General features: G+C 49.5%; 1 protein-coding gene across 3 annotated transcripts in view; it reads right to left on the bottom strand.

Moving 5' to 3' along the window:
- Positions 1-20,919, bottom strand: part of LOC110292533 (stimulated by retinoic acid gene 6 protein-like) — a 38,899-nt gene extending 17,980 nt beyond the window's left edge. For all 3 annotated transcript variants that reach the window (XM_021159875.3, XM_021159876.3, XM_021159874.3), the window contains exons 1-7: positions 20,767-20,919; positions 11,788-11,863; positions 9,863-9,963; positions 4,962-5,092; positions 3,683-3,803; positions 2,712-2,757; positions 280-408 (exon numbers count right to left, since the gene is read on the bottom strand). In XM_021159875.3, the coding sequence (XP_021015534.1) occupies positions 280-408; positions 2,712-2,757; positions 3,683-3,803; positions 4,962-5,092; positions 9,863-9,963; positions 11,788-11,863; positions 20,767-20,786 (624 nt within the window). In that variant the 5' untranslated portion in view covers positions 20,787-20,919. The remainder of the gene's footprint in view (positions 1-279; positions 409-2,711; positions 2,758-3,682; positions 3,804-4,961; positions 5,093-9,862; positions 9,964-11,787; positions 11,864-20,766) is intronic.
- Positions 20,920-22,214: the final 1,295 nt, after the last annotated feature.

A 22,214-nucleotide genomic window follows, 5' to 3' on the forward strand; every position in this document is an offset into this window, starting at 1 on the left:
TAAGGGGCCATTGACATGGAGGCCAGGATTTGGGCTCAAGCCTAGCAGTCCGGTCTGGCATCGCAACGGTCCCGGCACAGGTCATGTCTAGGAACGGGCTTCAATTATGTCAGACTTCTGCGTTCCCCAAAAGCTAGAGAGCTGGTCCTTCTTCACCCTCCTAGCCCAGGCTGAGCCAGCCCCTGCTCCAAGAAGTTCGTCTCTGTCACCAGAGAGACTGTGCCGAAAAGCATGCGAGAAGCAGTAACAGAGCCCCATTCCTCAGCGTTCAGCACTCACTATCTGTGGCTCCAGGCCCAGGTGGACAGGCAGAGCCTTAAAGAACATGTGCAGGAAACGACCCAGCAGGAAACCCAGGCACAACAGTGAGGGCCAGTAGAAAATGAGGGTCTCGAACCTCCCCAGAAACTGCAACAGAAACAGAGGGGAGGGGGGTGGTCAGGGAATTTGTAGGCTGCAGTGTATTGGGAGCTATTAAGACAACACAATTGTCCTGATCTCTGAATTGGGCCTCTTCCCCGCCCCCAGAAGAAAAGGGGGTCAAAATCGGGCCACTGACACACCGCTCCGAGAACAACCACAGATTGTTCCAGCCCTAAGTCAGCGTCCTGACCACAAGATGTACCCTGATACCACCAAGTTCCTGCTTCCCCGTGTAGTCACCAAAAGAAAAATTTCCACTGCCCCATCCCTCCTGCTGAGAAGTACTTCCTCCTTTGCTTGTGCATTTCTGCTGCCCCATTCCTCCTGCTGAGAAGTACTTCCCCTTTTGCTTGTGCATTTAAGCCTTGAGCCTTGCCGAATACAGGGAGACCTTGATGCTAATCAGACTGCTTCCCTGTGTTGTTCATTGCACTTGGTTCTCGTCTCTCCCTCCCTCCATTTGGTTCTTAGGAAAAGGTCCCCTCAAGACTCTCAAATAACTGGACCTGCTGGACGGGTCAGCAGTGAAGTAAGGCCAGATAGGACAGGACTCTGCCTGCCCAGCGGATCCACCTTCTCTAAATAAATGGTTGACCAATCCTGCTCTCCTCCACTAAATGGTCAGCCAATCTCTGTTCCCCCTTCTTACATGAGCTGCCAATTCCTGCACCTACTTCGTTCATGGTCAGAAGGAAAAATGGATTTGGAGTCCGGCAAACCCTGGGAAAATTTTGAGCCCTTTTATGTTATGAAACAGCTTTTTGGTTTTGTTTTTGCTTTGTTTTGTTTTGTTTTGTTTGTTTTAATGAAAAAAGTGAATGTCCCGTTGGGGACTTGTGAGAGAGACTGGGAAATGGGTGGGTAGAAGGAGGAGGTGGGGGTGGGGAAAGGAAGAAATAGAAGGACAGAGAGGGATGAAAGGAGAGAGGGAGAGAGAAATGGATAAAAGGAGGTGGGAGGAAACAAAAGGGAGGAGGGAGGAAGGACCTATAATACCACAAGGTTGGTAGTTGGGTGGTAGGGGGCAGGAAAAAAAAAAAAACAGAAGTTGGGTGGTTAAAAGTTTAACAGCCTTCTCAAGGGAGTGTTCATAGTTTTTCTTTGTTTTTATTTTTATTTTTTAAATTCCTATTTTTACTGCTTTCAAACCAATGCTAGTGGGACTCAGCTTTCACAATGTGCTGGCTGGTTTCATGTTACATTCTGGGGACCTTGTTCCCCCAGGGGAATTGGAGCTTGATGCTATGATATAAGGGTACAGACATGATAGAGAGGCCCTGAGATGGAGATCCCACCATTTCCTTTCATCTCTCACGTGTTTCTGGCCCACCTTGACCATGACCAGCGTTTTGGTGTTTCTCCCCCATGTCCAGGAAGGGTTGGTAAGGTCTGAGTTCTGGGCTCAGATAACCTCCCAACACCCCTAAACCTTCCAGGGAACCCCTCTAATTGCATCTTGACACCTGAAAGACCCTGAGAAGGAAGGACAGACAAGAGACAAGCTGACTTGCTGACAGTGCAGGCCTGTATGTGGGGAAACCTGCAGAGAGGAGGCCTACAGAAGCATCAGGACCCGCTGCTGCTGCCTACAAGCTGGGGCAGTTACATGGCAGAAAGGCGAGGGTGGGGAAGGAGATTGAAAACCTTCTGGCTTTGGCTCCAAGCTGGCCATTGCTAGGGGTGGTCAGCTAAAGAGAGTCCATTGTTTAAGAGAGTTCTTTACTGGGGTCCTGGAAGCAAGAATCTAGAGAAATATGTTCATTTACCACAGCCCCAGAAATTTTCACAGTTCAACCAAATGGAGCTTTTACAAAATGGCGTGGGCCTGGCTAACAGTATCCTCTTCATTTTGCTCCTTTTCTGGGTTTGGAGACCTAGCCTGCAACATTCAATAACTCTGAGGAGGCAATGAATGGCTGGTCCTGCTGGAAAGGCTTTGTCTGTCTATGATCGGCTTTTACAGCAAGAGGAGCTGGGGCTAACTGGAGCCGGTAGAAAGGAGCCTAGACAACGGCCTGGCCCGGCCTCAGCCCCCAGTTCTGCTCACTCCTGGGACTTACTTGGCAAAGTTGGCATAGTTTCCTGCCCTGTAAAGTAGGTTTGATGACCAAGTGGCACAGTGAGTGGAAAGATGCTACACAAACAGAAGCGGGGTGAGCAATGCCCGCTCCCCTCCCCCACAGGTAGGGAAACAGAAAACTAGAGAAGGCAGGCTCCTCTGAGCTCACAGAGCCTGATGGCCCAGAGGTGGTGACCGAACATCCTGAGCAAGGTCAGCGAGGACTTACCTGCCCATGGGGACACTGTGAGATCTGAAGAACAGTAACCACAAACCTGCAGAACAGAAGCAGGGTAGGGTTGGCTTCTGTTCCAACACAGCCCAGATGCCACCTGCCACCCCCAAGAAGGACTGTATCTGTCCCTTCCTTATTGGGTCCTTCCTTGTGCCTAGCTGAATACTACATTTTCTAGTACTGCTCTGATGGGAACACATCTCAGAATCCTTGCGGACAAGGGAGGAACAAGCAAGATACCCCTCCCCTCCCCCTCTAGCATTTTCAAGGAGGCGGAAGTCCAGGGTTAGCATGTGATTTGTCCAAGCCACTTACAGACACACAGAGCCAGGGCAAAGTCTCAGGCTCCTGACTGAGACTGAGACTCTTGCTGAATGTAGGAGTGGGTGGGTGGATGGGGGAGAGGGAGCCAGGACTGGGCCTCAGGGACTCATGAGTGGAACTGTCCCAAGGCGGGTCACTCAGTTGGCAGATGATCCCTGGTGCCAGCTCCGCATAAGTGCGCAGTGCTGAAGCCATTCAACATGAGCCAAGCCCTCTCCCAGGTAGAGGGAAGATGCCCTGCACAAGGAATAGGAACACAGAGGCCCAGGGACCAGAGTGCATGAGATCATAAAGAATGGCTGTTGAGTGAGTAAATGGAGGGACAATGGGATGCTGGAAACCACGTGACTGAGAGTATGTGCTGGGCAGGCTTAGGGACCAGAGGAGCAGGAAGAGGCCAGGCCAGGATGGCCCTGAGTGCCACGCATGACACTTTCTCTAGGAGAAACCATAGACATGGGGCTCCTACCCCCAAGAAGAATTACCTCCAAGAAGAAACCACATCGGGACATTAAGCAAGTCATCTCTGCCCGCTCTGAACCTTGCTATTCTCCATAAGAACCTCAACCCACCTCTCTCCTCCTGCCTAGAGTTGAGCCACGGCCAGTATGGCCAGGAGAAGGCAAGCAGAGTCACCTTACCAGGTCAGGGAGTAGCCGAAGCCCAGGATGGAGCTGACCAGCTGGAACTCTGAGGACAGGCAGGCAAAGAAGGGGAAGTAGGAGAGGCCGACCTCCATGCCTCCGATGAAAAGCACAAAGGCTGCGAGAGACAAGGCCAAGATGCTGTGGGCTCCTCTGCTCTTGACTCAGAGGTGACCAGGAGAGCTGTTGTCTGTTCTGAGCTCAAACCAGGGCCTCGGGACCCAAAGAGCTGACTGGAAGAGTTCTCAGCCATGGCGGAGGAATGCAGCAATGTCCTTCGTTAACCATCCCTGCTCCTCTTGCCATGACAAGTGACAGCTGACCATGGCGATGAAGACTTTATACCTGAGGAGCTCACAGTATGTCAGGCACAGACAGACCACCAGCAAACCAAAATGGCTGAGAGGAAGGCGCTCAAATGTATCACAGAGGCCCACACAGGTATGTTATGTGTACTGGAGAGTAATCTAAGGAAGGTGATGGTCACATTGCTCCAGCAATGCACACTATAGAAGCCATGGTCACATTGGTCCTACTGCTGGCTAGCTCAGAGATGGGTTGACAGCTTCTAAGAAAGGCTTAGTCATCTGAGCTGACCTTTACTCTGTGCTAGGCTCTGCCTGGCAGAAATGGCCAGGGTTCTTGCTTTGGATATTGACAGTACAGCGGACAGGAGAGTGGCCTGAAATGAGCTGCAACAGAGGCACATTCATCCTGCCGCAGGGACACAGACAAGGAAGCTAGTGACACTCCATCTCGGGGAGGCAAAGAATGGAGCAGCCTTCCTGGAGGTGTTGACTCTGCCCCAGCAGTGCACTGTGAGGAACTTGTACAGTGGAGAGATGGTTCTGGCACTGTACGGGAGCTCGCCAAACCTTTCAATCAGCATAGCTCCTTTACATGAGCACAGAGCTTCATGTAAAGGGAGAGAGGCCTCTGGCCAATGGACAAAGAAGCAAGGGTCATTCTTTGAGGAGTCCCAGAAATTGCTGCTTTAGAAGACAGCAGGCTCAGGAGACCAGCTGAGGAGGACGAGGAAGACTCTACTTCCGGGGCCTGTGTTATGTCTGCCTAAAGCACCTCTGAGTTCTAACTGCAGGGAAGCTCTCAGGCAGGCTGTGGTGTTTGTGGGTTACTAAGCATTGGCCTTGGGCAAGTAACAGGTTAAGAACAGTATGGCTGCTCATGTTGTTTTAGCCCTCCAGACAACCCCACGGCCTCTGAGAGCAAGTATGTCCAGGAGACATTCCCAGAATGTGTGAGACAGCCCTAGTACCTTGGGCCCACTGTGGAACCGTCAGGGGCTGGTAGCCTTCTGAGAACAAGAACATGACCTTATTGGCTGTGGCCCCAAAGGCAGCTCCATACGACCATCGGTTACTAAAAGTCCCCACGAAGTCCAGAGGCCTGTAGACAACAGAAATGGTGTGTGAGTCTCCGGGTCATCTCTAAAGTAGCCATACCGCCTGTTGAGAGTGAAGGATTGTGGGAGAGTGAGCTGCTCACTGCAATCACAGTCTAAGCACACTGCTAAGCACAGATTCTGTGCGCTAAAGGAAGATGTAGTCCTTCCCATAGAGGACTTCCAAATCTAGTAGGGATACAGCAAGGATGCTGGGAGCCATGACACCTAGCAAAACAGAACAAGCTTTTATGAGATACAGTGTGATGTGAAGACCAAACAAGGAATGTATCTCAACCAGTTGTAGGGAAACTGGCAAGGACCCGGACATAGCCTATGAAGACTTTTCTCTCTGATATATTCTCTGAGGAAGGTCTGGCTATCATTGGCTAAGGTGATAAGTACCATATAACTGTGGGACTTAAAACTACTCCACCTCAAAATATGTCACTTTGGCATATGGAATATTTTGAATTAAAATATAGGGTAAAATGACAGTTAAAAGACAATATGGGTCCGGGCAGTGGTGGCACATGCCTTTAATCCCAGCACTCGGGAGGCAGAGGCAGGCAAATCTCTGAGTTCAAGGCCAGCCTGGTCTACAGACTGAGTTCCAGGACAGCCAGGGCTACACAGAGAAACCCTGTCTCAAAAAAACAAAACAAAACAAAAAAAAAGACAAAAAGACAATATGGGACTAGAGAAATGGTTCAGTGCGTAAAAGCATGGGTTGTTCTTCTAGGAGACCCTGGATTTATTTCCAACACCTATGTGATTGGCTTACAACTATCTATAACTGCAGTCCTAGATTATGCAAAGCCCTCTGTGGGCATTTCATGCACATGGTATGCAGACATACATGCGGGAAGAACATCCATACATATAAAATGAAAATGAAGGTTAAAAAGAAAAACTTTAGAAAACAAAACAAAAGAAAACAAAAAACACCCAGAGAGAATGAGAAGCCAGAGAGCAGACTTGGCAGTTATATGACAGCGTATACCACTCTTGTGGAAAACCTGAGTTTGATTTCTAGCATCCGTGTCAGGGGCTCACAGCTGTCTATTAACTCTAGGACCAGGGAGAACTGACATCTCTGAACTCTGAGGGCATCTGCACTAAAGTAGGGGTGTAGTGCATGTGTGTGTGTGTGTGTGTGTGTGTGTGTGTGTGTGTTCAACTTTAACTGCATCTTTGAACTTTCATGTCCCTATGGGACCTCTGTGCCTGTTAAAGTCACATTAAGTGAATTTATGTTTTTATGTTCCTGCCAGTTTGTCTTCTATCAATTTAATTCTCTTGACATTTTGGTTGTGAGTCGAACCTTTAGCAGCTGAGCCATCTCTGCAGCCCTCAATTTAATGCTCAAGCCCAGCTGAAAAACCTGTGAGGGCAGGGTGAAAGTTTCCCTCCCTAACATGGCTGCACTTCCCTGGCCATGGCTGACTGTTGCACTTTGGATGCACCAAGCCAATGTCTGCTCTTGTCTTTTTATCATTGCAATCGTGAGGCTGTGAGCCAGTAAGCTGTTACAGTTACTTCAAGTCAGGATCAAAGTGGACGCTGCAGAAAAGCCAGGGTCATGTGGCAGCAAGAGCCTAAGTCACATGGCCAAAAGGAACAGGGCACAATGGCTCAGAATTGCCCCAGTGAGTGAGGGACAGAAAGGTTAACTTAGTCTCCCCAGGAGGCTGCTCTCGGGTCTCGGGAAATCCACTGGTTACTGTGACCACTTTGTAACTTTCACTTTAAAATTTCCTTCTCTTTGTTTCCTGTGGTTCAATGTGGGTAGATATTGTTTCTCCTAAGCAAAAGAGTTTCACCTAGTTCAGAAGGCCCACCTAGGGGGAGGGCTCTCCAACCAGAAGATGTGTTTGGAATAGGCCTTAGCCAGAACTTGGAGCTGGGACTACCGAAGCACACCTGTGATCCTAGCACTTAGAAGGTAGAGGCAGGAAAATCAGGAGTTCAAGGTCACCCTTGGCTTCCTAGTGAACTTGAGGCCAGTGCGAGTAACTGGAGACCTTGCCACAAGGAGAGAAAAAATGCAGTGCACTCTGGTGGCACGAGAGCTTGTCACTACAAATCAGAGTCCTGGTGACCCCTTCTGCCTCCCTCTGGGCTCAGCCTCAGGAGCCATCTTCATCTCTGCCCCAGAAGGCTGCTTCAACTGTTTGACTCAGCATCAAGTTCATGTTCTTGTTTCAGTACACTGCCTCCCCCCACCCCCCGCCATGTCACCAGGTGCTTAGGAAACTATAAACTCTGCCGGGCAGGCCCTACAGGACCTCCGACAGAACTCAAGCTCAGTACAGTTTTGCAGACATGCATCTTGTCCAACTGAATCTCATCAAGACCCAACCATGGAACTTAAGGTGTATGTGAGACTCAGTTTCCCCATGCTCAAAACAGAAATAGAAACCCCCTGCTTTGCTTATCACAGAGTCATTGTGGGCAGCACACACACAAAGATGGATGTGTTAGTTAGTTTTCTGTTGCTGTAATAAAATACCCTAACTAAAGGCAAACAGGGAAGGGAGAGTTTTATTTAGACTTATAATTCCAGAAGGAATGCAAGCCATTGTGGTGTGGAAGGTGCACCAGGGACATGAAGCTGGCCACATGTTTCTGATCACAGTTCATCCGTGTACAAGAAGCAGAGAGAGACAGACAGACAGACAGACAGAGACAGAGAGGCAGGCAGAGACAGAGACAGAGAGAGAGAGGAGGCAGACAGACAGACAGACAGACAGAGACAGAGGCAGACAGAGACAGAGACAGAGAGGAGAGAGACAGAGGCAGACAGACAGACAGACAGAGACAGAGAGGCAGACAGAGAAAGAGAGAGAGAGAACAGGAAACAGAGCCCAGGCATACACCTTCAAAGCCCGCCTCTAGTGACATATTTTCTCCTACAAGGTTCTTCCCCTGAAAGATTCCCAAACAGTGCCAACTGGGGACCAGATGTTCAAACTCATGAGCCTATTTCTCATTTAAACCATAGCAGGGAGTATTAGTCAGTGACAATGAGGCCAGAGGGTGTGACAGGAGCCAGTCAGATGAGTCCTGATAATGTAGGTCCAGGAGGATGAGCACGGTTACCTCACAAGTTCTGCCCCATCCCCTCGATGCCACATGCCCAGTGGGGTGAACGGGTCTCTATCTAATCAGTGTGACAGTTAATGCTGAATGTCAGTTTGATGATATTAGGGATGCCATGGGAACATGCCTCTGGGTATATACACGAAGGTATCCTGAATGTGGGTATTATCTCCGATGGGCTGGATCCTGGTTGAACAGAAAGGAGAACCAGCTTCCACCTCTCTCTGCTTGCTGACTGCAGAGGCAACGTGACCACGGCTCTCCTGCTCCTGCCCATGCTTCCCCTGCCATGATGAACTGTATTGCTTCTTAAACTGTGGGCTAAGGTAAGCCTGCCCTCCCTTCTGTTGCCTCCTGTCAGGTCACAGCAATAGAAAGAAGGAACTAACATAGCCACTCTCAGCCCTTTGCCTGGCAAAGCAGTTACAGCTGCTGGAGTGGGAGGGGCTGACTCTGGGAGGCATCCGCAAAGAAGCCAGCTGCTCCTCAGAGCTCCAGCATCCTTGGATATTGTGGTTGGACTTCTCTTGCATCCCAGCTTAGCCTTAGCCTCTGTCCTGGCATCATGATTTTTCCTAAGACTGAGATCTCAGGATGCTCACTGTGTGGATCTGGTGAGACTGGGACATGGGAGGATCAGAGAGTTTCAAGCCAGCCTCAGGAAAATCTTGGGTCACCTTAGCTGTGTGGTCTCAGACAAATCATTTAGCTTCTCTGAGCTCAAGTTTTCTCATTCCTTTACCATCCTCCACTATACTTTGAGACAGGTTGATGGAACTAATGTAAGCAAAGAAAAAGGCCCAGGACCTGGGACAATAGCAGTGCAATAAATGTTAACTTCGTGGTGATGGTGGTGATGATGATGACGATGATGATGGAGTCATGAGACAGAATAATTAAAACTCAAGAAGAATGTTCTAAAGGGTGCCATGATGCAGAACAGCCTAACTGGGAAGACTCCAGAAGGTGGGCAGGATCTCACACATGCTTTATAGTGACATCCCAACCAGAAAGGTGGCTGCTTTTGGTCACTGGGAGCCTTTTGACTCTTGTTTCCTGAGATAGCCACAGTCCCCTCAGTGGGAAGGCATTATGGTTTGGAGGTAATATGTTTCCCACTGCCTCGTGTGTTTGAAGAGTTGGTCCCCAGCCATTGCTGTGGTTTGGAAGGTCATGGACCTTCAGAGAAAGTTCTAGATGACAGAAGCAGGGCAGGAAGATTGAGCCTTTGAAGGTTACAGCCCAGTGTTGCTTCCTGTCTGACCTCTGCTTCCTGATCTGGCCACCATGTGAGAAGCTCTGCCACACACTGCTGCTGCCACAAACCAAGATTTTCCAGCCACTACACCTTCATCATCATGATGGATCGTACTCCCCTCAACTGTGAGCCAAAATAAACCTCTGCTCCCTTAAGTTGCCTTTGTCTCGTGGCTTGTCACAGCAACGAGGGGACAAATTCCATGGAGGTCCCTTTTCTATGGCTGTCTAGGTCTCCTTGAGAAGTTTCTGGGCAGCCCTGGGTGCTGATGGGGGCAGAGGCCTCTCAGAGCATTGTTTAGGGAATCGGTACAGTGGGAGAAGATTGGATCCTCAAGCTACCTGGCCTTGCACTTTGTGTTGGGCCCAACCCCAGGGTACACCAAGCTTCAGGAAATAACCTCGAGTCAACTTACACGATGATTCCAAAGTGGTTCCCCAGGAGGTAAGAGGTGTCATCTCTTTGTCTTCGATGCTCTCGTCTTTGGAGGAAAGACAAGACCAAAATGATGCAGAGCTGTGAGAGAGAACAGTGTGTTTGGGACCCAGTCACTCTTAGGTGACCTCAGTGTCCCCCTGTGAGGAGAGAGCAGTGCGTCTGGGGACCCAGCCACCCTCAGGTGGCCTCAGTGTCTCCTATGAGGAGAGAACAATGTGTCTGGGACCCAGTCACCCTCAGGGTGGCCTCAGTGTCCCCACAGAAAAGAATGTATGGGCAAGCAGAGAGCTTGCATCTGTGACACCTGGCACTCCATGTCCCTCAGAGCCACCAGAAGTTTCTTTTCTGACCCTTCCTCTGTGTGGCCGTGCACAGATAGAGGCTTGAGTCTTATTTCCACATATACATCCTCCCTGGACCTTGGTCTCTGTCTTTTGAAAGGCAGCCATGCCTGTCAGATTTCAAATCTTTCTTCCCTTCATTTCTGTGGATTTGGTCGTATTCCAGATGAAAATTCTTTATCCTAGTTTTACTAGAAATGTCTTAAGAATTGTCTGTATGTATCTCTCTCCACTTCCTTATTTATCTCTGCTGGCCCTTCAGACCCTGCCATTGCATTGTAGGGGCTATGATGTCACCAACAGCCATCTTACTTACCACCCAAGGCTATACCAACTCCAGCCTGATCTACTTTACCTTCTCCTTACACCCTCTTCCCTGGGCTCTGTCCACTGTGGATTCTTGTTTTCCCCATTCTTCTCCAGGCCCCTGGCTAGGTCATTCCCTCCCTGGCTTCTGGAAAGAGAGCTCCTTGGGCTCCATCCAAGCCCCACCTTTTCCCTGCCCCCCCCCCCCCCGTCCTCCTCCCTAGAGACAACTTTTAATGACACAAAACATTCACAAGCTTTTACCTTCAGCCCTGACCCTCCTCGCCCAGTAGCTCTAGATCTGTTAAGCTACCCAGCTGGCATTTCGGTGGAATGTTGGCAACTTCTCAAATTCAGCATGGTTTATGTGAAACCATGATCTTCCCATTGCCCAACCTGAACCTCCCTTCCTGCTTCCTGCGGGCACCCACCCTCTAGGGCCTTTCATATGCTGGGTAAGGGCTTTGCCACTGAGCCCAGGCGGCTAACTGCCTTGTCCCCTTTTTGACGTTTTATTTTAAGACAGGATCTAATGTCTTATTAAGTTGTTCAGAAGAGTCTTGAACGCAAACCCAGTTCAAGGGCATCCAAGGGTACCTACCAGACATGCATGCGTTACACAGACAAGCATGCAGACAAAATATCGACAAGCATGTTCATTAATTTAAAAATGAAAAGCAAAATCAAAGGTTAATTGCAGCTGAGAAACAATACCCAGGATTGCCTCTGGGCTCCACAGTGTGCACAGATGTGTTTGCTCATACCTGTACACACATTCACAAAAAAGAGTTGGGGGGCAGAGAAAGGAAGGAAGGAAGGAAAAGAAAATCCCCCTTTCACTCTGCTAAAAGTCCCATATCGCTGGCTCTAGAACCCAAAATGCTTTGCTTCTTTTGTATGTGAGCTTGGATGTACACTGTAAGACACTGAGTAAGGATTCTGGGAGAGCCAATGGCTCTCTCCCTTATGTGATGCAGGCCTGCCCAAAAGCTGTGTGGTGGAGCCTCCCAAATCCCCCCTCTCCCTCCCTCCCTCCCTCCCTCCCTGACTCTCCCTCCCTCCCCCTCCCTCCCTCTCTTCCTGACTCTCCCTCCCTGCCTCCCTCCCCCCCTCCCTTCCCCTCCCTCCCTCCCTGACTCTCCCTCCCTCCTTGACTCTCCCTCCCTCCTTGATTCTCCTACTCTCCCTCCCTCCCTCCCTCCCTCCCTCCCTCCCTCCCTCCCTCACTGCCCTGGGCTCCACTACCTTTACTTACCGATGGGATGAGGGAGTAATGGAGGAAGACCTCCCGGTCCACTGGGTTGTCACAGGTGATATTTATCTGCCTGGTTCTGAAAAATAGCCACAAGTCGAGTCAGCCATATCAACAGTCACAGGACAGCATTGACTCCAGCCTGGAGTATTTCTCTCAGAAGTTTGGAGCATCTGAATTCTTCACGTGCATTCCCAACACCCAGCCGCTCGCTCACTGTCTTCCTAAGTGAACTGCTCTCCTGCAGTTCCTCGTTCATCTTCGTTGTTCATGGCTCGGATGATCTCCAGCATCCCTGGAGTTGGCACGAAGACACCCCCCCCCCCCCCATCCATATCTGGACAGCACAGTTGTGGGTAGATTTGGGTTTTGTGTGGAGTTCTTTTTACAGAACACTACAGAAATGTCTGACTTTCTCATGTTTTAAGGAAAACTAATGGCCATGCAAACCCTTCACTAGAGTCCTTTCCATCTTCCCAGGGCCCCGGAAGGGTCTGCAGGGAGGAGAGTGAGACTGAGCATCACTGGTTCCCAGGGAGGAAGTTAGGCTGTGGACCTGGGTCGGAAACACCAATGAAGTGCTGGGGCAGGAGGGGGAGCCATTAGACTACACACTGCAGATGTCCTCAGGACAAAGCTGGTGGGATCTCAAGTCAGAAACACAGGGACATTTTCCCTAACAAGGGACCCCCTCTTTCCTAGGCTCCATCACACCTTGTTCCTGCTGCACTAACTCCAGGGCACCACCATGGCCCACTCCATCACTTCTCTGACTCCAGCTCTTGCATCCTTGACTCCAGCACACCCAGCCCTCCATGTCCTCAGCATCACCTCACCAGCAGTGACCCCTGTTCGCTCAGAGGTCTCAGGGGAGAACAGAAACACTCACATCTATCCCCTGGAACTCTTTAAACTCCTAGCAGCCTGTGCTTGCATCTCACCACAGATCTGAAATGTCCAGAAAAGGTAAGACAGGATTTGGCTCTTAAGAATGTTAGAGTGGGCCAAGCAGTGGTGGTGCACACCTTTAATCCCAGCACTTGGGAGGCAGAGGCAGGCAGATTTCTGAGTTAGAGGCCAGCCTGGTCTACAGAGTGAGTTCCAGGACAGCCAGGGCTACACAGAGAAACCCTGTCTCAAAAAACAACAAACAAACAAAACAAACAAACAAACAAAAGAACATAAGAGTGGACTGGAGAGATGGCTCAGCAGTTAAGAGCACTGACTTCTCTTCCAGAGTTCCTGAGTTCAATTTGCAGCAGCCACATGGTGGCTCACAACCATCTGCAATGGGATCTGATGCCTTCTTCTGGTGTGCCTGAGAACAGCTACAGTGTACTTACATATAATAAATAAATAAATCTTAAAACAAAACAACAAAACATCAGTCTTTCCATCCCATGCAAAACCTTACGTGTAGGAAAGGAAGGAAGGAAGGAAGGAAGGAAGGAAGGAAGGAAGGAAGGAAGGAAGGGAAGAAGCCATACTTGAAAGCAAAAGGGAATTGTCAGAGAGCTGAGACAAGATCAAAGAGAAAAGACCAAGAGAAAAGACCAGCAGGACCGTAGAGTAGACAGCATGGAAGAAGCTTCACACCCACTCAGGGAGCAAGAGCAGGGCCATTGAGATATTCAGCTGGGAAAGGGGCTTGCCACCAAGCCTAACAACTTGAGTTCAATCCCCAGGGTAAAAGAAGAGAAGGAACTCCTGCAAGTCGTCCTCTGACCTCCACATGTTCACAATGGTGTGTGTGTGTGTGTGTGTGTGCGCGCGCGCGCGTGCGCGCGCGCTATGATGCATGGGTCACAGAGAGAAGGGCAATGGCCAGACCAGAAGTAGCACTTGGGGTCAGCCACTGAAGGGCCCCAGCTGGCAGGACGCTCTCCTCCTCCTCTTCCCACTGAAAACCAGCCCTTGGCATCAGTTACAGCCAGGCTCACGGCACAGGGTCATGGAACTCTCCACATGAGCACCCATTCAAAACAGGACACTGCAGGAAAAACTGCCCCAAGAAAGCCAGGAACCTCAATGAACCTCTCTCCCAAGACTGTGGAGGGAACACCAATCCTCTCATGAGTGAACGCTAGGGGGCGAGCTCTCCAAGGAAAAAAAATCAGAGGAAAAGGACTGACTGCCAAGGGATTGGCAGAACACACTGCTATCCCTCAGCTCTGGGGATTTGAATATGTAAATATTTATTTTAAATATATAAATACCAAATGCTTCCAGCGTGTAATATTCCATTTAATAATGTAGTCAATGCATATGTATAAACACAAGAACTGAAAATTATTTTCCATTACAAACACGCTCAGGTAATAAACATTTTCATTATAAAAATTCTCAGGTAATAAAAAGGAACCCATGAAGAAGGGTTTAAAAGTAACGGTAACAGAAGAATGTGCCATCGTGCTCCATCGCCAGGTAAGTACCTTGAAATTGGTTGTCTGAACTTTATAGAATAGGATGTCTGAGCCGGCAACAACTTAAGCCTCAAACAAAATCCAAACGGAAGACAGAGAGAAATAAAACTGTGTGGCTGTGTCTCCCGCGGTGTGGGGATGTAGACTCTTGTCTCCTCCCTCTGCAGCTTAGGAGTAGAAATGAACTCCTAGCTGAGCGTGGTCACGATCCAGTGGCAGACCACCAGCAGGGGATGGCTGAACACAAGCCACCACAGTAAAAAGCTACATGAAAGAAAAAAAAATCACTTGAACAATGACCAGGAAGAGAAAGAAAATGAAGTCAATATAAAAAGAGAGGCTACAGGACTAGTGAGTGGCATCTAAAAATTGGTAACTAAGCTGCTAGTGGAAAAAAGAGGGATTTCAAAATACTTAGAATTCAAAATTGGCAAGTGACCTGGTGTGTGTGTGTGTGTGTGTGTATGTATGTATGTATGTATGTATGTATGTATGTATGTATGTATTTAATGTAGATGGGTGCTTTGCCTGCCTGTATGTGTGCCTGCCTGATGCCAGCAGAAGCCAGAGGAGGGTCAGGTCCCCAGAACTGAAGTTGAAGGATGGTTACAAGCCACCATGTGGGGTGCTGGGAATTGAACCTGGGTCCTCTGAAAGAACAGTGAGTGCTTTTAACTGCTGAGCCATCTCTCCTCTTGAGCCTCTCGGGCTTTCATTTCTCAAAAGAAGTCCTAAGTGGGCCACAGGTCTGTTCACCAGTGTGGAGTCTCCCTGGGGAACCCAAAGGTTAGGGAGTAGCTGAGCCGGTGAGGATGCAAAGAGATGGTAATGCTTGAGTGTTGGTGGGAATAAAGACTGTAGCCATGGAGACAAACAGGATAGAGGGCCCTAAAAGCTAAGCACAGAGCTGGGTGTGGTGGCACAACCCTCTACTCAGGAGGATCTCTGTGAGTTAGAGGCTAGCCTGATCTACACAGTGAGTTCTCCACTAGCCAGGGCTACATAGTAAGACACTGTCTAAAAATAAATAAGCTGACTAAGCAAGGAACTGCCACACTCAGCTACATCATTCCTGGGTGTGTGCATCTAAAGGAAAGAAAATATGTTTGTTCCCATGTTCTCTGCAGAACTATTGGTAGTAGCTAAGATATGGAATCAGCTGAGGTGCCCAAAATGGGTAAAGAAAATGTGGCATGTGTATGTGATGAAATATTACTCAGTTATATAAAAAAAACAAACAAACAACCCAACAAAATAATGAAATCCTTTCATTTGCAACAACAGGAATGAGTCTGTAGCTATCAGGTTGAGTGAAATAAGCCAGACAGCACATACATTTAAAAAACTGGCCCCACGGATGTCTGGGGGCTGGGAAGGATGGGGAGCATGGGATGCAGCTGCAGAGGAGGGTAAGGTGAGTGTTACGAAGCGCAGAGAGCGGCCACACTCAGCAGTAATGTACTGGATACTTCCAGATAGCTGGAAGGGAGGATCGAGCCTGCTCCCAATACAAAGAGCTGACCAGGGTTTGAGAGGACTGCTGAGACAGAGTCTGGGATGTGTCATATGACACCCACAATCATCTGCTGCTAGTTCATGTTAGCTGAACAGTTTAAATCAAAATAAGCCCGTGTAGGGTGCACCTGCAGGAGGACCGGAAGTTCAAGGCTGTCCTTGGAACACAGGGCAACCTGGGTTACAGGAGACCTGAAGTCTTTTTTTAAAGCTAAAAATAAAAACAATAAACCCCTACACTCAGCTAGCACTGAAATGAGAGGAGATGTCATCTGACATTTTAGACCAGGAGCTCCTGGAAGGAGCTGCCGGAGGCGCTGAGGGCCAAGAGGAGATGATATCTTCTTCACCTTCCTTTACTGGGATCACGCTGCAAACGGCGTGAGGACTCTGAGCACCACTTACTTATCTGCCAAGAGCCTCTCTGGATACAGTAATTCCACTTCTGGGATTTGTAGGACTTGTACAAGCCAAGAATGGTGGAGAAGTGCCTAGAGATACAAACTAGAGTACAGATTCTTCCTGTGTCTCTGTGTCTCACTCTGTGTCTCTCTATCTCTGTCTGTCTCTGCTTCTCTGTATCACCCTCCTTCCCTTTCCCTCCATCCTCCTTCCCTTCTCACCCCTCCCAACCATGTCCTAATTCATAATTTAACCTTTTGCAGGTTAGGTAGCGTTAGCCTCTTTTTAAAATAAGGAACCGGACCTGGGATGGATGTCAGTCCCTGGTTGACAGGGTCCCTCTTGTCCCAGCTGAAGCCCAGCAGCTTTCCTGTCTCTGATTCTTGCAGATTCCAGCTGGTGCCTGGCACAGAGGGCCCTGAGATGGTCACTGATTCCCAGAATCTCTTTCTAGAGGCATCCAGAGAGAGGTGGTGATCAGGGCAGCCACACAGTTCAAGGGCATTTCAGGTCCAGTTCAGTTTGCTAGTCGAGTGGGCAGCAGAAAGAATGGTCCCCGGTCCAGTGCAGAGGTAGGTCATGGGAGAGGTACCAGACACAAGCAGTTTGTCTGCACAGGACTCTGTGCACACCTGGTGCTGGGGAATCTGCTTTATGGGAACTCCCACAAATCCACCAACTCTGGCCTTGGAGAGCTGAGATAGACACAGGTGTTGCCAAGGCTGGCTTGAGTCTGTTGGGCAAGGTCAGCTGTCACTAAGGGGCACACTGCATGGCAGATGTTAAATGTCATTGTCAAAAATTAAACATTAAAAAAATTTTAAAAGTTGCATTAAAGGCAAAAGTAATAAAGACTGGACATGTCTCAGTCCTGGAGAGTGTGCCCCACCTGCAGCATAGCGGCTGCCCTCTTCGACCCTCCGCTACTGCGACTGTTCGTCCCATCCCAACACTCAGGAATCCAAGCCCATATAAGGCTTGTTTTAGATTTAGGTGTGTGGTGGTTGGTTGTTTTTTTTTGGGGGGGGGGCAGGGGTGACATTGAGGCAGAGTTTCACTCTACAGCCCGTGCTAACCTCTAACTTGAGGTTCACCTCCAAGTTCTGGGCTCCCGTTTCTTAGTTCCTCCTCTGCTAAGGTCAGCTCTGAGTATAAAAGAATTTCTCCAGCTGGGCACCAACACCCCTGTAATCAAAGCACTAAAGAGAACTGAGGGGCAGAGCAAGGATTGCTGGGAGTTTGAGAGCAACCTAGGCTGGAGTTTGCATTTGATGCTAGTCGGGGCTCCAGAGTGAAAGGATCTTCAAAGATGGAAGACAACACAGGAAGAAGAGAAGAAGGAAGAGGAGGGAGAAGCGTAAGAAGAAGAGGAGAAGGAGGAGGGGGAGGAGGCAAGTTAGTTAGTTAGCTAGTTAGCTAGGTCATTCGTTGGCGAGCTGAAAGGGATTCCTGGGGCTGAGCCACTTCCCCAGAGCACCTGGCCAACTCTCCTGGTGCCCCTCCTTCCAGGATCAGCCCTCTGGCCCCTCCCCTCCTCTGCTCAGTGAGTCACTGTCACAGGGCTACAGTGTCAGAGCTCTGTCCCGGGCCCCTAGCCATACTCAGGATTGCATGGGTTGCAGTCCTCACTTTGTTAACCAATAGCCAGAGTGGCTGCCCTGGCTCTCTCTGGCCTTACGGCCAGCCCAGCAATGTGGGTCAGGGCAGGATGCCTCTGATGAGATGTCCCAGCTGCTCCCTTGAGCTGCCAGCCTCATCTATCAAAGAAGCCACACAAGGACCACAACCCTGTGGCACCCCAGTTCTGCTGCAGGATTGCAGGTTGCTGGGATCCTGGGACTCAGAGACACTCTGCTCTCAGCTGACCACTGGGGAACAACCCCTAAGAATCAGGAGAGAGATTCCAGGGGCCCACACATGCACATTCTGCTCCCATTCTGTTTTCTCCCTGGCCCCTTCTCTTCCCTGTGTGCAGACATCTGTTCCCAGTCTCCATCTCTCTACTTGTTATATTTCCTGGCCAGGCATGGGCAGCTCCTGGTTGCTGCCCTTCCGTGGGGAGCACACATGGCTGCTGTCGTGTGTATCTGAAGTGCTCAGAGCAGCCATCACGAAAAAATAAAAAGGTCGACTGAGGGAGGCAGAGGCAGGTGGATTTCTGAGTTCGGGGCCAGCCTGGTCTACAAAGTGAGTTCCAGGACAGCCAGGGATATACAGAGAAACCCTGTCTCAGAAAAAACAAAAAAAGGTTGACTGAAGAAGAAAGAGGTTTGTTTCTACTCCCTACCATTCTTTGTCTGAAGGTTTATTTGATCAGGAGCAGAGAGATGGCTCATGGCTAAGAGCCCTGGCTGCTTTGGAGGAGGATCTGGGTTTGATTCCCAGCATCCACATGGCAGCTCACAACCATTTGTAACTCCAGTTCTAGAGGATCTGATATCATCTCCATGGGCACAAGGCATAGACGTGGTGAACAGACATACTTGTAGGCAAAACATCCATACAGATGAAAGGAAATGGGGGAAAATAAATTTAAAAATATATTATAATTTGTGTGTATGCACATATATATATATATATATATATATATATATATATATATATATACACTTTTATACACACACACATATATGTATACACACACACACACATTTTCGGCACGCAACTGGCCCAAAGGTGGACTGAGTCCCCTCTGCACAGCCACACCAGGTGCCTTCCTCCTGAGGAGCACTTTCTCACTGTCCCATGGAGCCACAGGCCAGCCTGTCCCTCTACCCAGCTCATCCTCCCAAGTCCTCATCGCAGGAGCAGTGGCTCCACATGCCCATCTGGCCACATCATCACAGATCCAGAGCGACTCTGGTTGGCTCCTCCATCCCTGTGGAATCCGCTCAGCTCTGTCCTTGCTCGTAGCCCAGGTAATGATCATCATCACTAGACCATACAACATCCTTCTGCCACATCTCTGACCACCACGTGGACCAGAGCCACCTTTCTAGAAACCCACATCTGATGGCATCAGGCCCTGTCACCTCAGCCTCTCCTGTTCTCTCCCAACCACAGAGCCCACTGGAGAGAGAGGGGCAGGCTCTCTTGGACTCTACAGCACACCATTCCCTTCCCACACCCTCCAGAGATGCTCAGCCCTCTCCATCTACCTATCCTCTAGATAACTCCCATCCTGCCCTCTTTGTCTCCATGGCTCCCTTCTCTCCTGTCTACTTTGGGATCTCTTAGCATTCTGACCAGATCCTGGGACTCCAGAAGGCAGTGGGCCTGCTTTCTGCTCTTGATTCCCCAAGTTCTCAGGTCAGAGTGCGAGTCTCAGTTCCTACCATCTGGGCAGGACTAGAACTTCCCTGATCCTCCATCCTTCCCATCCCAGTTCTCCTCTGATGCTCTCAAGTTTGTGGGCTCACCCTCTCCTGTCAGAAAGGCTATTCTCAGCAAGATGGCAGATGCTGCTGAGGGCAGAGAAAAGAGGAGAGTTGCGCGCGCTGGGGGTAAATCAGCCTGACCATGATGGGAAAGGGCATGGAGAGTCTTCAAAAAACTAAAAATGCAACTTCCTCTCGATTCAACATTTCCACTAGTGGAGACATAGACCAAGGAAATGAAAGTAGTGTTTTCAAAGCGGTAGATGCATCCGTGCTTAATATTCACAACAGCTGAAACATGGCGTCTACCAGCAGGTCCAACTTCGGGGCAAAGAGAATGAGGTACATCTGTAGGATGGAATACTATTTAGGCTCAAATAAAGAAGGAAATCCTGTCAACATAGATAAGCCCAGAGGGCATTACAGGAAGATAAGCAATGCATGACATCACTCATCTAGGGCCACCAGAAAAGGCTGACACATGCAAGCGCAGGGTGGGACAAAAACTAGGAGGGAGAAGGAGGAGGCTGGCGAGAGAGGCTGGCCACCATACAAAGTTACAGCTATGAGGAAAAGGGGCCACTGCTGTGCTGCTGTTTTGTGGCCCAACAGGGTGACTAGAATTAACAATTGGCTACATAGCAAACCGGGGAGGGGAAGGGCTGTCTTACCACAAGGAAATGGCAAATATTTGAGGTCAGATCAGTGTTTCATACACATATGAAGACATCAAAGTGTACTCCATAAATGAGGACAATTATAAATTATCAACTAGGGGCTGGTGAGATGGCTCAGTGGGTAAGAGCACCCGACTGCTCTTCCGAAGGTCCGGAGTTCAAATCCCAGCAACCACATGGTGGCTCACAACCATCTGTAACGAGATCTGAGTATCCCTCTTCTGGAGTGTCTGAAGACAGCTACAGTGTACTTACATATAATCAATAAATAAATCTTTAAAAAAAATAAATAAAATATCAATTAAAAAGGGCGAGGAAGGATGGGGAGTTTTACACCAGAGTAACAGATGAGGAAACCATGTCAGAAGACTGCAGTCAGGATTCGGTCAGGATCCTCTGACTCTTTACCTGGGCTCTGCCCACTCACCGTGGCTCTGACTGACACGGAGGAAATCTACCGTAGTTCTGCCTTTTCATATCCGCCTGCCTGCAGATTAGCCAGTCCGTGTCTTTCTCCCAGTCTGTTAATCTCTAACATCAAAAGAGCCGGGAGGAGTGACCCATCTCTGCTCAGTCTCTGCCGCTCACCTTGTGCTGGCAGCAAGCATCTTGCTGAAGGACTACTGTGCGCGGTACTGTGGATGCTGCGGTCCTGGGGCTGCTCCGTTCCTCGGAAGCTTGTTTATGACGGCTTCCCATGAGCTCCTATTCTCCCCAGTTTGATCTATAGACTCAGACTCTGAGAAAAGGCAAATACCCAGTCAAACATTTACTTGGGAGTGAAATCAGGCAGCAGCCCTCTTCCTGGTTTCACAACACTTTTGGCTCCTCTGATTCTCAATCCACAAGCAGAGGCTCCTCTCTTCTGCTGCCTCCCCCTTGGCCTTGCTGCTATTCCTTTCACACAGCAACCCCCCTCCACTCCCCACCCCCGCCCCAGCTGTGGTCCCAGGACCACCCACCCCCAGCTGTCTGCCGGCTTTGCCTGGCAGCTGTGTGCCTTTGGCTAGCTATAAAAAAATTATTACAGGTAATAAACTAGGTCTCCAAGCCATAAACCAGGACGGCTGGCTTAGAGGTTCTCCTTGGACACTGGCAGCCAGCCTCTTGCTTGGAGAAATGAGGGGAGACAGGTTTGAGATCGTGACAGAGATACATGACAGAGCCTGCTAGCGGCTCATCCATGAGCTTCACATTCTCTGCGTGGAGAGTAAGGCTACTACTTGGTAACTCTTCCTCGTCAAGGCCAGACTCCAGCCACCCTGGCATCTGAGAGCAACTGCCCCACAAGGATTCCTGTGGCACAGGTGCAGGAGTGCTGGGTGCCCCCTCTGCACAGTGTGCTTAAGGACTGAGAGAGCCCGCCACTTCCTCTTTCCCACGGGAGGGGAATCACAAGAGCTGGGGAACACAAGACCTTGAGTCACCATGCTAAGGGCATTGGCCCTTACATGCTGTCCCCTCACAGTCTAGCCCACAGGCAAAAAACTAAAGTTGACTTACTTGTAAACCATCAATGACACATAGGCTGGCTTGTCACAGAGCTCACCTGACCCTTTCTAATACTTCCTAGAGTACAGAGGACCTTGTTGGCACCTGAAGTCCCAAGTCCCCTATTTTAAGAATAAGGTTTCAAGTTAGCCTAATGACTTCCTTAATGGCCCCGTCTCCAAAGATGGTCATGTCCTAATTGCTAGGAGTCCATGCTTTGGTATCTGAGCTTAGAGCCTACCCAGAGAGTCTAATAAGCTATGGTGGGAGGGAGGCTTGAAACAGATGCCGACATTGATATCCCAGACAATGGTCTCACCCACTTGATCTTTTCACCACTGCCCGAAACAGCCCCACTCACTCCTGCAATGCCATCTTGGCTTGGGCCAAATTCATCTCCTGTCACATAGGTGAGTCTTCTGGATGTGTGGAACCCTGATGGGTGCTGTGGTTTGAAATCTTGAGAGTCAGCTCCACCATTAAGAAGCCTAGGGGGCTGGAGAGCTGGCTCAGTGATGAAGAGCATTGACTGTTCTTCCAAAGGT

Source organism: Mus caroli, unplaced genomic scaffold (assembly GCF_978045245.1).
Source record: "Mus caroli unplaced genomic scaffold, Mus_caroli_1 scaffold_6, whole genome shotgun sequence".
In the NCBI taxonomy this organism is placed as follows: domain Eukaryota; kingdom Metazoa; phylum Chordata; class Mammalia; order Rodentia; family Muridae; genus Mus; species Mus caroli.